Source organism: Danaus plexippus, chromosome 28 (genome assembly GCF_018135715.1).
Source record: "Danaus plexippus chromosome 28, MEX_DaPlex, whole genome shotgun sequence".
Lineage (NCBI taxonomy): Eukaryota > Metazoa > Arthropoda > Insecta > Lepidoptera > Nymphalidae > Danaus > Danaus plexippus.
Genome location: NC_083556.1, coordinates 1,484,582 through 1,502,061, shown reverse-complemented (window position 1 = coordinate 1,502,061; position 17,480 = coordinate 1,484,582). Strand labels below are relative to the sequence as shown.

Here is a 17,480-nt window from a genome sequence, read left to right as displayed (position 1 = left end):
TTAAAGAAATTGTCTTATTAGTAAAATAAAAATACCCGATTGTTTTTCAAGTCAGTATATTTGTTAAAAAATTAAAATATAAATCGTACATACTCAACCTTGTAAGGTTCACTCTCGATATGGTTCCAGAACTCCATTGCAACTAAGAAATAGGTAAATTAGTAAACAATAATCAATGGAGTAGTATGAAACGCATATCAAATTCGTTGTTACATTATAGGAAGCGAAGAAGCGTTTAGGCTAATCATAATAGCACCTATATCGGACGGATTGTTTAAAACGCTTATTCAAAAATATATGGCATCGTGCGAATGTAATCTAGACAAAAATATTTCTCCATAATATGTATTTTCATACTAAGCTTCTACTGTATGACGGATTTTACCACAGACCTATTTCCCGCCACCGAAAACTATAAAAAACCCTCGAAAATCTTATATAGCTGTCATTTTTTCCAATAAACATCATCGAATACCATATTTTTGTTAGTTCATATATAATTATATTTATATTTGTTATTAAGTAAATAATTACTCTCGTGGGTTTATATATGAAAATTAATATTAATTAGATCACATAAACACGGCCATTTTATATAGAATTAGAACAACCGTGTTTCTGTTATTACGTAACGCAAGGCAACCTTCCATTTAAAATAAACTTAAAAATATATGGACGGAGACAATAATGCACGAATTATCACATATTAATATAAAATTAATTATATATTCCTGGTATAACTAATATTAATTTATTGGTAGAACTTAACTAAAATTGACTGAATGTGTTTCTGAACACTACATTCTTTAAAAGAAAATACGAATGACAGACCGCGCTTGAAACGTCAAAAAGAAAAAAAAACCACTTAAATGTCACAAAGATAAATATTTACAAACTGATATAAATTTTACATAAAATTTCGTTGTATTCCAATGAACGATTTTATATTTTGATTGTAATGCAGGCAGCACTATTGGCACATGTATATATTTTGTAGAGGGCACATAGTTTGTTTTTGTTTAACTAGTGTGTGAATATCCAGTGTTTGTGTAAGGGCCGCTGTATAGTGAGCTGCCGGTCCTGGAGTAGGTCTTGGGATTCCTTCGTCTGGCGAGTATGAACGCTATGGCAGCGATCACGCATATCATGAGGATGACTCCCGCTATACAGATACCAATCGCGAAGTTCTTCTGTGATATGCATATCTCGTCCTCTTTCTGTTAAACGTAGATTTGAAAACTATTTAGTAAATAATTCTTATAACTCGGCGTTCTCTGAAGTGGACGAAAACGCCTCCTGGTGGGTACTGCAGGCCTAAAGGGGTGCGGCAAGAGACACAGAAAAAATTGTGATCTTGTGTAGAGGCGAGGGGTCGGGGGGTTGATTTGTAATTTGAATTAGCTAAGTCATAGTGGTTTTTCAGTAGATGAAAAAATGGGAGCACTAAAAATTACTTATTCTCAAAGTGATATAGACAAAACAAGTTTTTGATCCCCTGTAATATAACTAAATAATTGTATTAATCAATAACACATATGTTAAGTATAAATCTGTTTGAGTAAAATCTTCATTGGTAAAGAAATTATTCATGAACCAGTAGGATAAGGTAATCTGAAATGGCTATAGAGACAGACTTAATGCTACAATTAAGAAAAATTTTAATATACCTCATTATATCGTAAAATAATCTCAAAGTTAATGTATTTTACCATCAACTATGAACAAATATCAAGGATAAACACAAAACATTGCATAAGACGGGACTTCGATTCTATTCTTTATGTTATTGACATGTCCTCGTAGGTGTCACTAAGGTCTTGTGTGAAATTACTCTGAACTGTGTAAAGAAGGATTTGTGAACAAGGTCATTGCCTGTTACTGACTTAAGACATTAAAAAAATTGCATGTCACGTGATCTGTCAATGACAAACCCGGTATGTCATAAATGTTACGCGCCATACAACAAACATCACAGATGATATAATAAAAAAGTTATTATTCTTTTGTTTAAACAAAGCTGTGTGTAGTGAACGTGTAGTGATATAACCTTTTCGCTGGTGACGTCATTGTCGGGGGAGTCGGCCTCGTTGACATACAGGCCCGAGAACACCTCCACGGTGGCCGGGGACTCGTCAGACTGGCGACGGACACGCCGCTTGTGACTGCACGGCTCCTAGACAGTAAATAATTTTCATATATATGAAGATAATTTTGCTGTTTGATTGAATTTGTTTTGATAATCTATTCAGGTCTTTTCGCGTAAATGTTTTTAAAAGATATCGAAATATTATTTAAGGTTCGTGTTATATATATATAAATATATATTTAAAGACAATTACTACATGTCTCAGTCCCGAAGACTATATCGATATTTCTTGAAAGTAATAAATGTTCATTCTTTTTGTTTTCTACTGATTCAATAATCAGTAGGTATATATAATACTACAGGTTATGAAAGTGTATCTGACTCACACAGTCAGTGGGATGGTTGAGGTCGCAAAGCTTCACTTCACACGTGTAGTACACGCTGGCAGTGTAAGGGAATTTGTGTGCGGGGAATGAGACCTTCGCCTCCTGCTTCTCACTCGAATACTGGAACAGACCCATGATCTCCCCGTCGAGAGGGCACCTGTGACGTCATCATGAAAAATATACACAGAGATAGACCAACCAGAACTCTGCCCATGGTAAAGATAGAGATTTCAAGGATTCTGTATTAAGTTATATTTAAGGTATTTATCGAGTATTCAATTAAATGAAAATAATATTTTTGAATGCACTTACACGTTATTTTATTATATGTTGAATTAAAAATTACATAATGAAAAATTCGCGACTCTATTCTGTTTGTTCAAGGTTCGATTCCTGGTCGTTTCCGTTTATTTTCCATACTATATATGCCATTTACATTAGAAATCCATGTGACATATACATTTACATTTATAAATTTAAAGTGAATTTTAAAAATATACATGTAAAAAAAAATTTTAAAAAACTATATTTTTGTTCTTGTATATAAGTTAGGTTAGGTTAGTCTAACCTAACTAGTTAGGTTATATCAGCATGTACGTCACCGTTGATGAGACTCACCCGTCGTCAGCTATGAGGCTCTGTTCCGCCCAGCCCAGTCCATCACGGACGGTACACTCTGACACCAGTAGACCATACTGCCGCTGTTTCTCAAGAGACACAACTAACGTCAGAGTGTCACCGATCTTCACATTAGACGCCACCTGATACGATGTCACACATATAAATCTTGGACTTCTGCAGTGATATATAGATATATAGATATATATATATATATATATATATATATGTGTGTAGCCCTTTTTAAAGTGCAAGAAATTATAAAGCAAATATATTTGTCACATTCAAACATGGTTAATCATCTCCTTGCCGATGGTTGCACTCTATATTATGTAACGTATGTCTTAATGAAATATATATAACCTCTTTATCTTCGGGGTCTCCTTTGTATATCTTCATGGTGACTGATGGGAGCAGGCCTGAGTCCTCGTCGTACTCGTCACTAAATACAAGCAGGTTTGAAAACATGTCAATTATGAAGTAATCTCGAAAAAAAAAATTCAAATAATTCATACAAAAAGTTTGTTCAAATCAGTCATTCTCCAAAGAGCATGTAAGTATTTTGGAACTAATGTTAGATATGGGATATTAGAACACTTGTATATATATTTACGTTGATAAAATTATAAAATTTTGACAATGTTTATTATTTTTTTACTAAAACGGAGCTTCTATAAATCTGATATCATTAGCACGCCCTCATCTTGAAAAACCTATCTTACGAATTTCGACTTAAGCAAACAAGTTGGTATGGAGTACAAGTGACATTAAGTTGAGTTTGGCGCTCGCTTTAGGACTTGAACACGTAAAAATGACTTTTATGTTATGCTTTACAAGAATATAGGTTAGGTTCCACACAAATCAGCAATTTTCTTTGTGAGGAATTATTCTTAAGAATATTGTCTTCATAGAAGAATTTAATTTTTGACCGAGAAATCTTTTTGCTTAGGTACCTTAAATTTTAGCACTGTAGTTTTTCTTTACAATGATTTGACCCATACCAACTGTATTAAGATCTAAGCAAGAGATCAAAAGAATTTGCCTAAAATTTTCCTTACAAATCTCTTATATAGACCAATCGTATTTGTCACTTTTCATTACTTATTTTTTATCATCCGTACCTGTTATAATCGTTGCTGGAGCCGATGTATCTGTCGGCATGAGGTCTATGTAGGTGGTACAGGGTGAGGTCTCTCCGACGATACCTACACCTGACGTGGTACCCTCGACCCTGGCCGGTCACCAAGCGAAGGTGAGGCTGAACTATGATGTTGTTGTGATACTCCACAGTACCATCATCCTGGGAACGTCGTTTATTCATCATATCAGAGTTTTCTTACCAAATTAATTACACGATCCGGATAAGGATAAAAATATTTTACAATCCCTTTACTTGTTCTTTTTTTGTGTATTTTTTTGGAGTGCGACTTCTAATGCGACTTCCAACACGTAAATGTCCAATGCTCCTGAGGATGGTGAATAGGAAGAGATAGCGAAAAAGTGAATTTGTGGCTGACAACACATTTACGCGATTAATTGCTTATTGTAAGAAATGCTTATAACGTTTATTTTAAGAAAAAAAAAGTACGCTAAAATCTATTTCCAGCCCTTCCTATTTTTATTTCTACATTACGAAGTTACACTTCTTCTGGAGGGAGTCCGCGCACTATTTTTATTATTATTAAATTAGTTGATCGGACCACTTTCAATTTTCTTATACAGGCTTTGCGACCCTCCCAAACAGGTTTGAACCAACTACCCACACTTTGGAAACCACAGGATTAATTTAGGAATAATCAAGTGTATTGAATCTATATTTAGAGATAATAAGACGTTGCTGGATGAAATGAAAAATATGTACCACTCCGTTTTAAGATAGTATCTTCATATACTTTAGCTGAGACTTCAATTTCACTTCAAACAGTGATATAAAAAGGCTTTATAATTATTATTCCTTAGTGTTATCTAAAAAAAAAAACAGGAATGGCACTAAAAAAACAAGACCTACTTTTGTTTCTAAATATTAACGCGTACAAATATATAGATAAATATATTTTATTTAACAAAATTTTTGTTGAAATTCCACGTTTTCACGGTCGAATGTTCGAGTCCTATGACGCCCCAAGTTTAGGATGTCCGTTAATTTAGGGGGGTCTCGTGACCGTATCATGACTGCACAAAGCTCTCCAAACTTGGAAATGCAGTTAAACGATCACATTATATACTTGGAGGGCGATTAATAAAGAAAAATAATCATATGAAAAAACGATCGATTGTTTTTTATCAATTAAAACGAGCGTTTTTCTTTTTACATCATAATTTTTTTAAGGATCAATTTTTTTTTCGTCTTATTTTAGGTATGGAAGAGAAAAAAAATATTCCTTACCTAAATATACATAGTATAATAAATAGCATTCGAATTTCATGTGCCTTTAAACTTTTTAGTGAGAACCTCTTTTTCGTGGTGTAGATAAAATCGGACCAGGGACTTATTTATTCACATCACCGGTATCCGTTTCCTACCGACAGCTGGCACGGATGTGACGTCACGTTCCATTGTCATGTAATACCTATCTTAACCCTATTAATTGTAATTATAAATATTGTATTATAATTTATAACAGTTGTGTGTGTTGATATTTGGAAATATCATAGTTTATGTAATGTAAGTGAAATTAAGTTATTAAATAGATTTTACTCAATATTTTCATTATAAATGTTTTTTTTTTTTGTTAAAGCCCAATGTGGTTGTTTTACTACACAGATAATATAATGACGAGGAAAAAATTGTAGGTTTTAAATATTTAAAAAGTCTGTTACTTATACATATATTGATAATTTTTTTTATCTATATCATTTAACATTATTTTTCTTAATACGTTTTGGTTTATAAAATAAAATTCAATATCTTTGTATCGATATGAAAGTTTTGAGTTCCTTAAATTTACGTTGTTTTAATATGTACTATAGGTACATTAAATGTTTTAAGGACTTTAAAAATAAAATATTCTGAAGCTGTACTCCTCAAGGTCTTGCAAATTTAATTTCTTCTGAGAAAAGGCTTGTTTTTGAATCATTATCATTGATTTCAAAAGATCGTCAGCTCATTCATATTGTAAGCCTTCAAGGCTAACGAAAGGTTCTGGACCGGGTGCAATCTCTCATCTCTTCATTATATTTTTATGACAAACTATACTTAAAACTGTTGTATACACAAAATAGATAGTTTAATTACAAGTAAAGAATTATCTAGACCTAAATAAAAAAAATAATTTTCATATACTATCAAGCAAGAAGTATTTACCTTCAATAAGACAAAAATATAATGTATTTAAATGAAACTAGTATTTTTCGGATAAACTACGCGTGATTTATTTTTGTAAAAAACTACATACTCCCGACGTTTCGGTTACTTTTCAGCAACCGTGATCACGGGCAGATGAGATGAATCTTAGATCTCAAATATAATGTATTTCGCAAAGATATTAATTCATTTTATAGTGTCGTGTACGTTTTTAAAAACGCCTTTTTCTATAACGAATCTTTTAATTTGTTTTTCATAGTAACTTAAGGTATTAATCGTACAAAAAAGTCTTTACAATAAAAAGAAATCCATATTAAACTATAGGGAAAGTCATGAGCTAGTATAAGTTCAGACACCAACCAAAGTATATATGAAATTAAAATAGTCACATCATTACAACGAACAAGATCATAATTATTCTATTATATTAAAAGTTACGGAACAAAAAAACCTTGTTTACTTTGAACCATCAAAAGCTATTTATAATTTTATTACTCAGACATATTGTTACAGAATTATATTACTAGAAACCGCATTTTATTATAAAAAAAATAGATCCTCAACAAACTATAGATTGGTAGTTTTAATATATCAAAACACGACTGGGTATAAAGCTGTAAATAAGTGATGGATAACATAGGTAATGGACAAGAATGTGGGTATGGGTATTAGTCATACTCTGCATATCGTGCATGCTTCTCATGACTTGTGACTTGAATGCTAATGTCACGTCATTGTTATAATTATTAATCTATACGCATTGGACTTAATTTTTATGTATAATTCTAGTTTAGATACAGTTATCACTCAGAAAGACTTTAAAGAGGGTACTTTTAAAAACATTGTTTAAAGATTTTTATAGTAATAATAAGAGAAAAGAAATATTTTTTCTAAATTTACTTAATATGTCTCAGACAAATACGAATGTCTAGAGATATGTTGTTGCTTTAAAAACTTATATACAGGCATGTTTAGATAAAAAAAAATTATGTATACATACATTTAAATATCCGATTAAAATTTACTTAAAAATTTTAATTATTTCTAAAGAAAAATGTGTTAATACTTGTAATAGTACAGAACGAATATAGTTATAGTTAGCTGTCATCATTTAAAGTAAGTATTAAGTGGTAAGTAAGTAAGAGAAGTGTTTTTTTAAGTCGACTTGTAAATAACGTGTTAATTATAATAAATTGTAGATGTTTATCTCAAGTTAAGCTGGTTCTACGTAGCAATTACTGATGTATGAAACAATGAAGGCAGATAAGACCGGGCGGAAAGAATGGACCTTTATGTCCAGTATCGCAGGCTGTTCACGACGATTACCTACACATTTGAGATCTGTGGAGGCGTTTCAGCAAGGAATTATCACATTTAAGACCTTATATATTCTAAATTAATTTATTGTGTTTAATTTAAAACGAAGAATCTTCATTTATAAGACGTCTATGCAAGAATTTGTCCTATTAAGGCAATGCTGTGTGTAGTACAATCTTATGACAAACCAATAGCATTACTCAGACATACTATATTCACCCTAGCGTCCACCCATACGAATGTATATAGGAGTTAGTTTGAAAAAAAAAATTAACTTACTTAACATTTCACAGCCTTCAAAAGGCTTTTTTGTCGAACTATGGCTTAATTTGGACTGGAAGCTCAATCACTTTATTACAGTATACGTAAGTCACTACAATTTTTTTTCGTCAAACGTCATTATTGATTATACCAAGGAGTACCTATTTAACAATACTCAACAATTTTCTAAGATCTCACCAATTGACATTGGCAGAATATTACACGATTCCAGACTGAATGAAGCCATAATTAAAAAAAAGGTCTTGTCAAATTATTTTTTTTTATTGTAAGAAAAAAAAATTATCAAGTACGTGACTATTTAAATGCAAAATTATAAAACTATTGGTGTCAAGATAAAATGGGAGTAACAGACGGACAAACAAATCAATTTATTACTTATGTAGGTACACATTTCTATATCAACCATAAATACAAATAATATATATGAATATATGTAGAATATTAATAATATATTATTTTATATTAAAAATTAAATACATTTAATGCATTTAAAGTTTTTTTTGTATGGAATCTATTTCAATGTATAATTGTTTATTTGATGATAAAAGAAGAGAATAAATAAATGTGTTTTATTAAAATTATCTAAGTTGAACATTCTTTATATACATAGTTGTATATAATAGAGTTTCGGGAGGCAAAGTTTGAGTACATAGTTATGTATTTATCGTGACAATGTTTCTTACCGTAAACATCGTTAGACTATTTACTCTTCATATTTATGAAACCTCTCAGCATTCCATGGATTCACCGAGCGGGTGCCGGGTCCATCGTTGCAGGGAGAGGAGCTTCAACAGTGCCTGGGACTTGCGACCCAGGTGTAGGTTAAGGGGCCCTATCTAACGCGTTAAACGCTCACCTCCACTGTCCAAGCTCCTCTCTACCTAACCAAATTTGAAACGAACCTACTAGGGCTGCCTTCGAAGTACGTTCCTAGAATGAATTGTTACTAGTTCTATAATAATAAACTTAAAGTAGTAAAAATACTTTATCTCGATATAGAATAGACAAATTTACGTACGTACACTTTCATTTGTTTTCTTTTACTAAATAAAAAATATTAAAATATTTACGAATTAAATATGAAGAACAATATCGTTTATTTTAGTGATATGAGTATTCGATTTTTAATATTATCTCTATATATAACAAAGAATTGTGAGACAAATAGAAATAGTTATCGGCAATGTCGGTTGTAAAACATCGTAAAATAGATTTACTTATGTAATATGCAAGTGAAATCAAATGCTTGGATATCTTTAAATATTTTTAATTAAAAAAATGTATAATACATAATATCAACATATATTATTGTCTTTTCATATCATATATAGGGGTTTATAAAAAGAGAATACGATAAGAAAGTACCTTTGACTGAGCTCGTTTTGATAAAAATAATAACGTTTTTAAAAATACATATTGTGTATATATTTATTTATTCCATGCTGTATTAGATTAGAAACCGTGACACACAGACACTTTAAATTAGTTTTTTTTTAATAGTTAGTTCTAATAGTTTTGGAAGGACGTATAAAAAAAATGTCGTACAACTTTAAGTGCGGTAATTTTAAAATGTTGGTATCACTCAAACAAGCATAATTACTTTAAAGTTAAGGACATACAAATTAAATAATTACTTTAAAGTTAAGGACATACAAATTAAATATATAATAGAATTTAAAAAAGGTTTTATGAGTTGTTCTTTCTTGATAAAATATATAAATAGTTACAAGATTGCATTTCCTCGAATCGAAAGCCTACAATGTTCAATAAAACAAAGCCATTATGATCTCGTGAATTCATTTAAAGTAATTGAATATCGGGAAAGTTAAAAAAATATATATATTTATCACCTAGTTTTTCCGAAAAACACAGTTTCATTAGATAAAGAGGGTCTTCAATTTGAAAGGAATACGTATAATTTAGGTACCTTATAATTTTAAATATTCTACTCAGGTGCGTCCTGTCGCTCGCAATAACATGTATGCAGGTTGATTTGATAATTAATTATGTTGCTATGAAACGGTAACGGTGTAATTATATATATATATATATATATATATATATATATATAGTCTAACTAAGTGTTGCCCGCGACTATATATACATATACATATATAGTCGCGGGCAACACTTAGTCATGACGAATCATTCTACATGATTTGTTAAATAGGATTCCTCGGTTTACTTTCAATGGATAATATAATTTCATTTCTGTTTTATAGCCGCCGATGGCTAAGACATTCCTGAATGTAAGTATTAAGTATGCAGGAATTTTAAAGCTGGCTTCTTACATGGTGACGTAAATAAACATCAAAGTATTTTATTTATAAAGAACATATATTTTTTTCTCTTCAACAATTGCTTTCTATAATAAAAATATTCTTAGTTGCAGTCAACAATTTTAACAGCTATATAAAGACATATGAAGTAATCTCTGTCGCCGCCATGTTTTTCCATTCGCGCTAGTTGTCTTTGATTTTTTTTTTAAATCAAGAAGCTTCGACGGCAAATATTTTTGCCATTCATCCAATATAATAATTAGGAAACTTCAAATAATTTTTATTGCAATTAAATAATATTTTTTATCATTATTATACTTACATTATCTGTGCTCATTGTGTTACATCCTTTGAGGGGGAGTGTGTACTGAAGGTCGCCCCTGGCTGAGACGTACTCTCTCAGACACGTCGAGTTACTGCCAAGACCCGCGGGGTACACGATACCGTTAAAAGTATCGTAAATACTGCAAGGAGTTATTGCGTAATTAAAGACAGAGGTCAAATCTAGGTCAAGCCTTTTTCGGATCATTCAACATGCGTAGCATTTACAATTTTATCTTGCAGGCATTGCAGGCATTTATGCAATGAGCCGTAACACTTATGAAGAAATGCCTATACACATGACCTTTATGTCTTTAGTTGAAATAAAAGCCATTAAATAATAAGCTCTTTGGGCGTATATGTTCTCATTAAATGTATTATATTATATAATCTAAGTTTTAGAACGCTGTCTCTTAATGTGCTTTGCATTCGTCATGTATTGGTTGAAAGCAAAAATGATATGATTGTGTCATTGAGAACAAGATCGCCTTGATATTAATAAAATCATACCTGTGTCTAGGACAGCATCCTTAAATTAACGTTTTAATTTATATTTTACATATAAGACATTACAAAACTAGTGCTATTATAATCTTAATATAAAACGTTGAGCTAATATTTAAATTATATTTTAAATTCATTGACTCGAGTGTGTGGGTAGGAGCGCAATATCCAGAAGCAAATGAAACGCGAGACGCGATAGATTGGACGGTAAAGTAACTGGAACGCAATACACTCGAGGTTGTAGGTTCGAACCCAGCTAGTGTGATGTAATTTTCATTCTTTATTTTGTGATACATATTTGTTTAGACATAGTAAATAAAAAAGTAAGTACGTAAAGAAATATGTTTCATTTTTTGTTAGTTATAGGAAACATTTCTAAATGAAACAGATATAATTTGAAGATTTATAGTTAAAATATTATAAAATAATGGTAATAGGTAGGTAGTTTGTTCGATGATGCAAATTACTTCGAATAAGATATTTCAATGTAAAAAATACATTTATTAAACTATCGAATGAAAGACAGAAAAACAAATTGCGGGTGTTTAACTAATATTTTCCAGCGAGTAATGAAACCTAACCTAGCAGTAGCCGTAACCTAACCTAACTCACCTGTTGGGATGTCGTGTGTGTGCGAGCGAGATGGTGACATGCATGTTCTCTTTCTCGCAAGTGACCGTCAAGGTGTCCAGAGGCGCGAGAGCCGCCGGCCATTCTGATAGCTCGGTTGCTGTAGCGACAGTCGTCGTGGCCAGTTCTAGAGACCAGATTATGAGAAACCATCAGTTAGATTGATTTGAAGAACCTTATTACTAGCTAATTATCATATAAAACCTTATTTTTTATACGTTTTCATGCTTGGAGAATATAAAAATGTATTTTTTTAAATATCTTATACAAAATAAACTAATAATAGTGATTGAAATTGAGTACTATACATAATTTGGGTATAATATATTAAGGTGGGTTATATATTTTAAGGTAACTGACCACTTGTGTTCTTTAAAAAGCTTTTAAATGGAAAATTTAACTTGTCTTTATACTAAAATATCCTCAGAGATTAAGTTATAAGAATTATTACATTTTACAAAGCTTGATTTATACAATGCGTCGTGGTTATACTTTTCTTTGAAAGGTATACCAATTAGAGAGCGCGGAACTGTGTGTATAGTGCGGAACCATAGTAGTTATAAACCAAATAATTAACACTATCTTCTTACATCCTGTTAGATATAACCTTCAACTGAGACTTCGGTTTTCAAGAGTATGATAGATCTTTAAAGTATTGAAGTTTTTGAAATATTCGAACTAAAACATTTTAATTACTATTGTTTTTTGTTCACTGAGATTGAATAATGTACCTATTATTTTAAAGTACTTACAAAAACTTTACACGTACTTTATTTACGTCAAGTATGTCTCTCGCACAGAGTATATTCTCTTATATAATCTGAGATTAAAATTTAGCCTGACCTGTTTGTAACAATCGGATTTAAAGGCAAATAAAAATAGTTATACCTACCAAACCGGAAGCGCCATCTATCGTGTGTCATGTGGCTTTATACAAAATACAATTGTTATATAGTATTGTTATATAGTGAAAGTATATATAATTTTGATGTATATTATATACTATTTTTTGGTATATAAGCTAAATTATTGTAAAGCAAATTGTAGATTATGTTCAGAAATTTATTTTCTGTATTTATTTCATTTGATTGTTCGTAATTGTCTTGGTTTGAGATGTTTAAAATAATTTAAAATTTTCAAAAGTATTTAATTTGTAACAGACGTTGATAAAGAAATCGGTTTTTGAATAACAAAAAAGTTTATTTATTGATTTCGTCTGGTTGCTTGTGAAAAAATCTTTTGCAAAAATATAAAACAATTGCAATAACTATTTATGCATTCCTCGGTAGCAAAATAAAAGACGCAAATCTATACAAACGAGTAAAAGATTGCAAGGATAACGCTTAAGGATGCACGGTGTAGTTCATTGACCGGGTCGTCCACCCCGGGACAGTTAGCAGTACTTTTGGACATTATGACACCACACTTATAAAATTTATATGTATTACGACAGTTGCGTAAAAAAAACATATTAAAATTCCATTTGAATAGACACGCGACTGACAAAGTGACAGTTGACAGATTCTTATCAAAATTTTACATATTCTACAAAGGAGGTTACACGTAATAGACATTTTTTTTTTATTATTTTAGGGTTTTTTTTTAATATCTGTCAGTTGGATTCGAAGTTTAAACCATTATTACGTCATCAGTCACACTGGCTGAATACAACAGCGCGCTGTAATTTATGTATAACTTGATATATTTATTAGAATTATAAGTACGGACGTGTTGATATTAAAACAGTAACATAAAATTTATGGGACAATAATGATATGTACAGTTAGATTAAATATTCCTAGTAAATTCTTATAACAGTAAAATATACTTTATTACAATTGTGTTAAAGTTTATTTAACAAAAACAGAATAGGATATTTGAAAATTACTTCAATAAAAATATACTGCATATTAAATTAATTAAATATTTACTCAAGCGGACATTTCAAAAGCAACCGTGAATGATCAAAACACATTATACAATACGTTATATTGATTTATCGATCAATCTATTGATCTGTCGCTCGACTGATTGGTCGACTGGTCAGGTGATAGATCTATTCGTTGCTTACCGGTGTGTGGTGGTATTTGCTTGGAGCGCGCAGTCGCGAATAGAGCGGCTATGAGAAGAATACTCCACATTTTCAGTCTGAAACAAAACAAAAACTAAAATAGTCTAAAACATATATATTTTCATTGTATTGATGACATGTTACTGTATATGTATTGCCTTATTTTTAATTTGATATAAATAATTACAACTATTAAATAATTTTTTGAGATAGTTCTTACACATTTTACTAGATGTCGCTGCTCAAACAAATCAATACTAATCGTCTATATTTTTAGTTCAGATATTATTATGAATTTATATGAAAATAGTTTGTATTTTTGGTATTATAAAAAAAAAACCTTTTTACGTGACTCTTGACATTTTGACGGTTCTCAAACACGTTATATGTTTATTCGAACTAATTTGTTTGTTAATTTGTACATAAAGCAGAAGAAATATTTATTCACATATAAAAAACAAAGCTTTTTCATGGCTGTGCACATTACAAGTTTGACAAAATACCTTTAAAAAACAGTGAGGCATCTTGAAAAATTTATAAATTATTTTTTATCTATACAAATCGTTTAAATCTATACTCGTATATATAAACGCAAATTGTGTTAGTTACACTATTTATGACTCAAGAACGGCTGTAGGGTTATGGTTGAAAATTAGTGACGAGATAGCTTAGAACCAGGAAACGGATATAGGATATTTAATTCTGTTCGATCTAAAGAGAAAACAAAAATTCCAGTATCTGCTTCTGGTCATTTTTGACCTCTATGGCGAGATGGTTCGCCCGGTCAGCTATACATATATTAATGCCGAAATTAACGCGAACGAAGTCGCGGGCAAGTGCTAGTCTATATAAGCATCCTTCCAAATCATTATCTAACCTGACTAACCTGACATCACAATCTCAACGGGTCGTGAGTGACGTAATATGAACTACTTTCATGTCTTACCTGTCAATGCGATCTACAGATAGTTAAGACTTTTGTATTAAAGTCAGAGCTCCTCAAACTTTAACATTGAGAAACAATGATTTCAAACATATGCTATAATGGCTTATTAATTATTTTAATATCTTTTTTATGAGATTATAATACAAGACCTTTATAAAAATATATATATAATTATATGCAAGTAAATCTCTTACGTATAAATGAAACTAGTGTTATTCGGATTTCCTACGCGGATTTTATTATTTAAAAACTACATAATCCCGACGTTTCGGTTACTTTGCAGCAACCGTGATCACGGATCACACCTCGTCTGCCCGTATGTAGTTTTTAAATAATAAAATCCGCGTAGTAAATCCGAATAACACTAGTTTCATTTAAATGAATACTCGCGAAAATCTTAGATCTCTTTTACGTATGTTTATGAAAATTCGAGAGTGTACAAAGTTTTATAGCCTCATAAAGAATTTACTTTTTTACAGTCCGTTAATAGTAGAAACAACGTTTTTGAATCTCGCTTTACTATTATTAAATTAAGAACGACTGGCTTATATAGAATACATCAGATTTAATTTATATTTTACTTAAATTTAATTTAAATAATAAAATAATAGTTTTATTATATTGTTTTGTCTTTATATTACTATCATATTATTTGTGAAATATATATATTTTTTTATTTAGTTATATAAAGGTATTTGTAAAATTTTATGTATTTATTAAACAGCAAGAAGTCTGTTTGATTAATATGCATGGACCCATCTAGATTAATAATATGCATCAACATATCTAGATTAATAAAATTCATGGACACATCTAGTTTTGAAACAAGTTTTAAAAATGTCATATTTATATTATCGTCCGGAGACGCCTCAATATGAATTGTGTCCTAAATTTCGTATTTAATGTAAGGTTTTCTTACTTTCAATTAACCACTTGTACAATCATGTCCACAGCTTTGTACAACTATGTTATGTAACCGTATAATGTTTATTTAACCCGGATAAATTAATGTAACTGTGAAAACTGTATAAATGTAATGAATGTTGTACAATTGAATTAGTTTGTTCACTATTTAAAACTATGTTTGGGAAAAGTTTGTTCAATGTTTGTGCAAACTGCAGTCAACTCTGTGTTTTTTCTGTGCGGGTCAATGTATACATACATACATAACTTAATCTATAAGAGATTTTGCAATCTAGATATACGCCTAGTTAGAAATATTTTTAAGTACATATATAATAGTTGAAAAGGTTTTAAAATCCACTGATTATAGATATTCGGTTTTTAACTTAGTCAAATTATACATTACTATTAAAGAAAAATTAATAATAGAAAATGCCACCACTTCAGAGTATCAGATGTATATATATACATATATTTATATATATATGTATATATATATATATACATATATTTATATATATATGTATATATATATATATATATATATATATGTATATATTTCTTTCTTGTTCCTGACAGCAATTCTGACACACGAACCATTAATTCTTGAAGTCATGCTTCGCAGACCAAAACGTCTTCCGTATTTGACTCACAGACGTACAAAAGTGATTTATATATATAGATATATTATCAGACAAAAAACCAACCACCTAAATAATTACATCCGTTATTCAGCGATGTTTTTAGAGCTTTTTTAAGCTACGGTTTGATATAGTGAACTTTTTATTTACATAGAGGATCATTAACGTTATTAAAAAATATATATATTAAGAAAAATATCAAATAGTATGTATTATAGTTTTGCTTACGTTAGTTTTGCTTACGTTTGTCTGTTTATATGTAAATATGTATGGAAACTCAATTAACAATATGTAGAGATTAAATTCGTAATATATTTCAAAGAATTTATTGGACAATTTAATAGCTGTTAGGAAAATTAAAAAATTGTAAAGTTTCTTTGTCCCATGATATAGGATTGAAGAGAAAGAATTAGATGATACTTAAATGATTATAGATAGTTGAATCTATCTGACAGCAATTTTAATCACACCTTTTCGTTCCCCGTTCTATAATCTAAAACATAAGTGTAATTTTTTTGGATGTCAATGGAAAATCCTTGTGTTAAAATGGTCTGATACATCCGTCAAGGATAACAAGTAATTACTCTCATTTTAAGATCACATCACTTAGTAAATATCTTTAAAATTATCGACATAAAATAAGAGCTCTCGGGTGACGACCTCGTAACCTGAATTCTGTTTATAAACCCAGGTCATCCTGGTTTTTACAGCACCAGCTGTTACCAGCTTCTGTCAGAATCAGATTCGTCAGAACATTATATCTATGTAATATAAATAATCAATTTAATTAATATGTAAATATTAAAATAAAGCTCTTCATTAAATTTCAAACAATTATTATTATTTACATATATATAAAGAAATTTGTTTATCGAGAATATTTTTAATATCGGATGTGCTTAGAATTTAATAAATAATTTGAGAGATGATATTTCCTTGTTTTAGATTTATATATATATTTTTTTATATTTCACGTATTTTAATATTTTTCTGTGTCATAACTCGTAACTTTGAGTAATGACGTAAATTTTAATATGTGATGTCGAACTCGGATACGAGGAAGAAACTTTTTAACGACCAACTATGACATCTTATTATATATTATCACATATTAGAAGTTTATGGTAATTTTTTCACAGTGAGTAATTAATTTATTACTCAATGTGAAATGAGCTCTAAAGTCGTTAATGTA

The 17,480-nt window shown here is 30.2% G+C and overlaps 1 protein-coding gene across 1 annotated transcript in view; it reads right to left on the bottom strand.

Annotated features, from left to right (window-relative positions):
- Positions 1–39: 39 nt before the first annotated feature.
- Positions 40–17,480, bottom strand: part of LOC116776219 (cuticlin-4) — a 33,454-nt gene continuing 16,013 nt past the window's right edge. The window contains exons 2-10 of the mRNA XM_032669355.2: positions 13,799–13,875; positions 11,710–11,854; positions 10,595–10,736; positions 4,212–4,390; positions 3,454–3,532; positions 3,091–3,233; positions 2,473–2,629; positions 2,048–2,173; positions 40–1,217 (exon numbers count right to left, since the gene is read on the bottom strand). Of these exons, the coding sequence (XP_032525246.1) occupies positions 1,020–1,217; positions 2,048–2,173; positions 2,473–2,629; positions 3,091–3,233; positions 3,454–3,532; positions 4,212–4,390; positions 10,595–10,736; positions 11,710–11,854; positions 13,799–13,868 (1,239 nt within the window). The 5' untranslated portion in view covers positions 13,869–13,875 and the 3' untranslated portion in view covers positions 40–1,019. The remainder of the gene's footprint in view (positions 1,218–2,047; positions 2,174–2,472; positions 2,630–3,090; positions 3,234–3,453; positions 3,533–4,211; positions 4,391–10,594; positions 10,737–11,709; positions 11,855–13,798; positions 13,876–17,480) is intronic.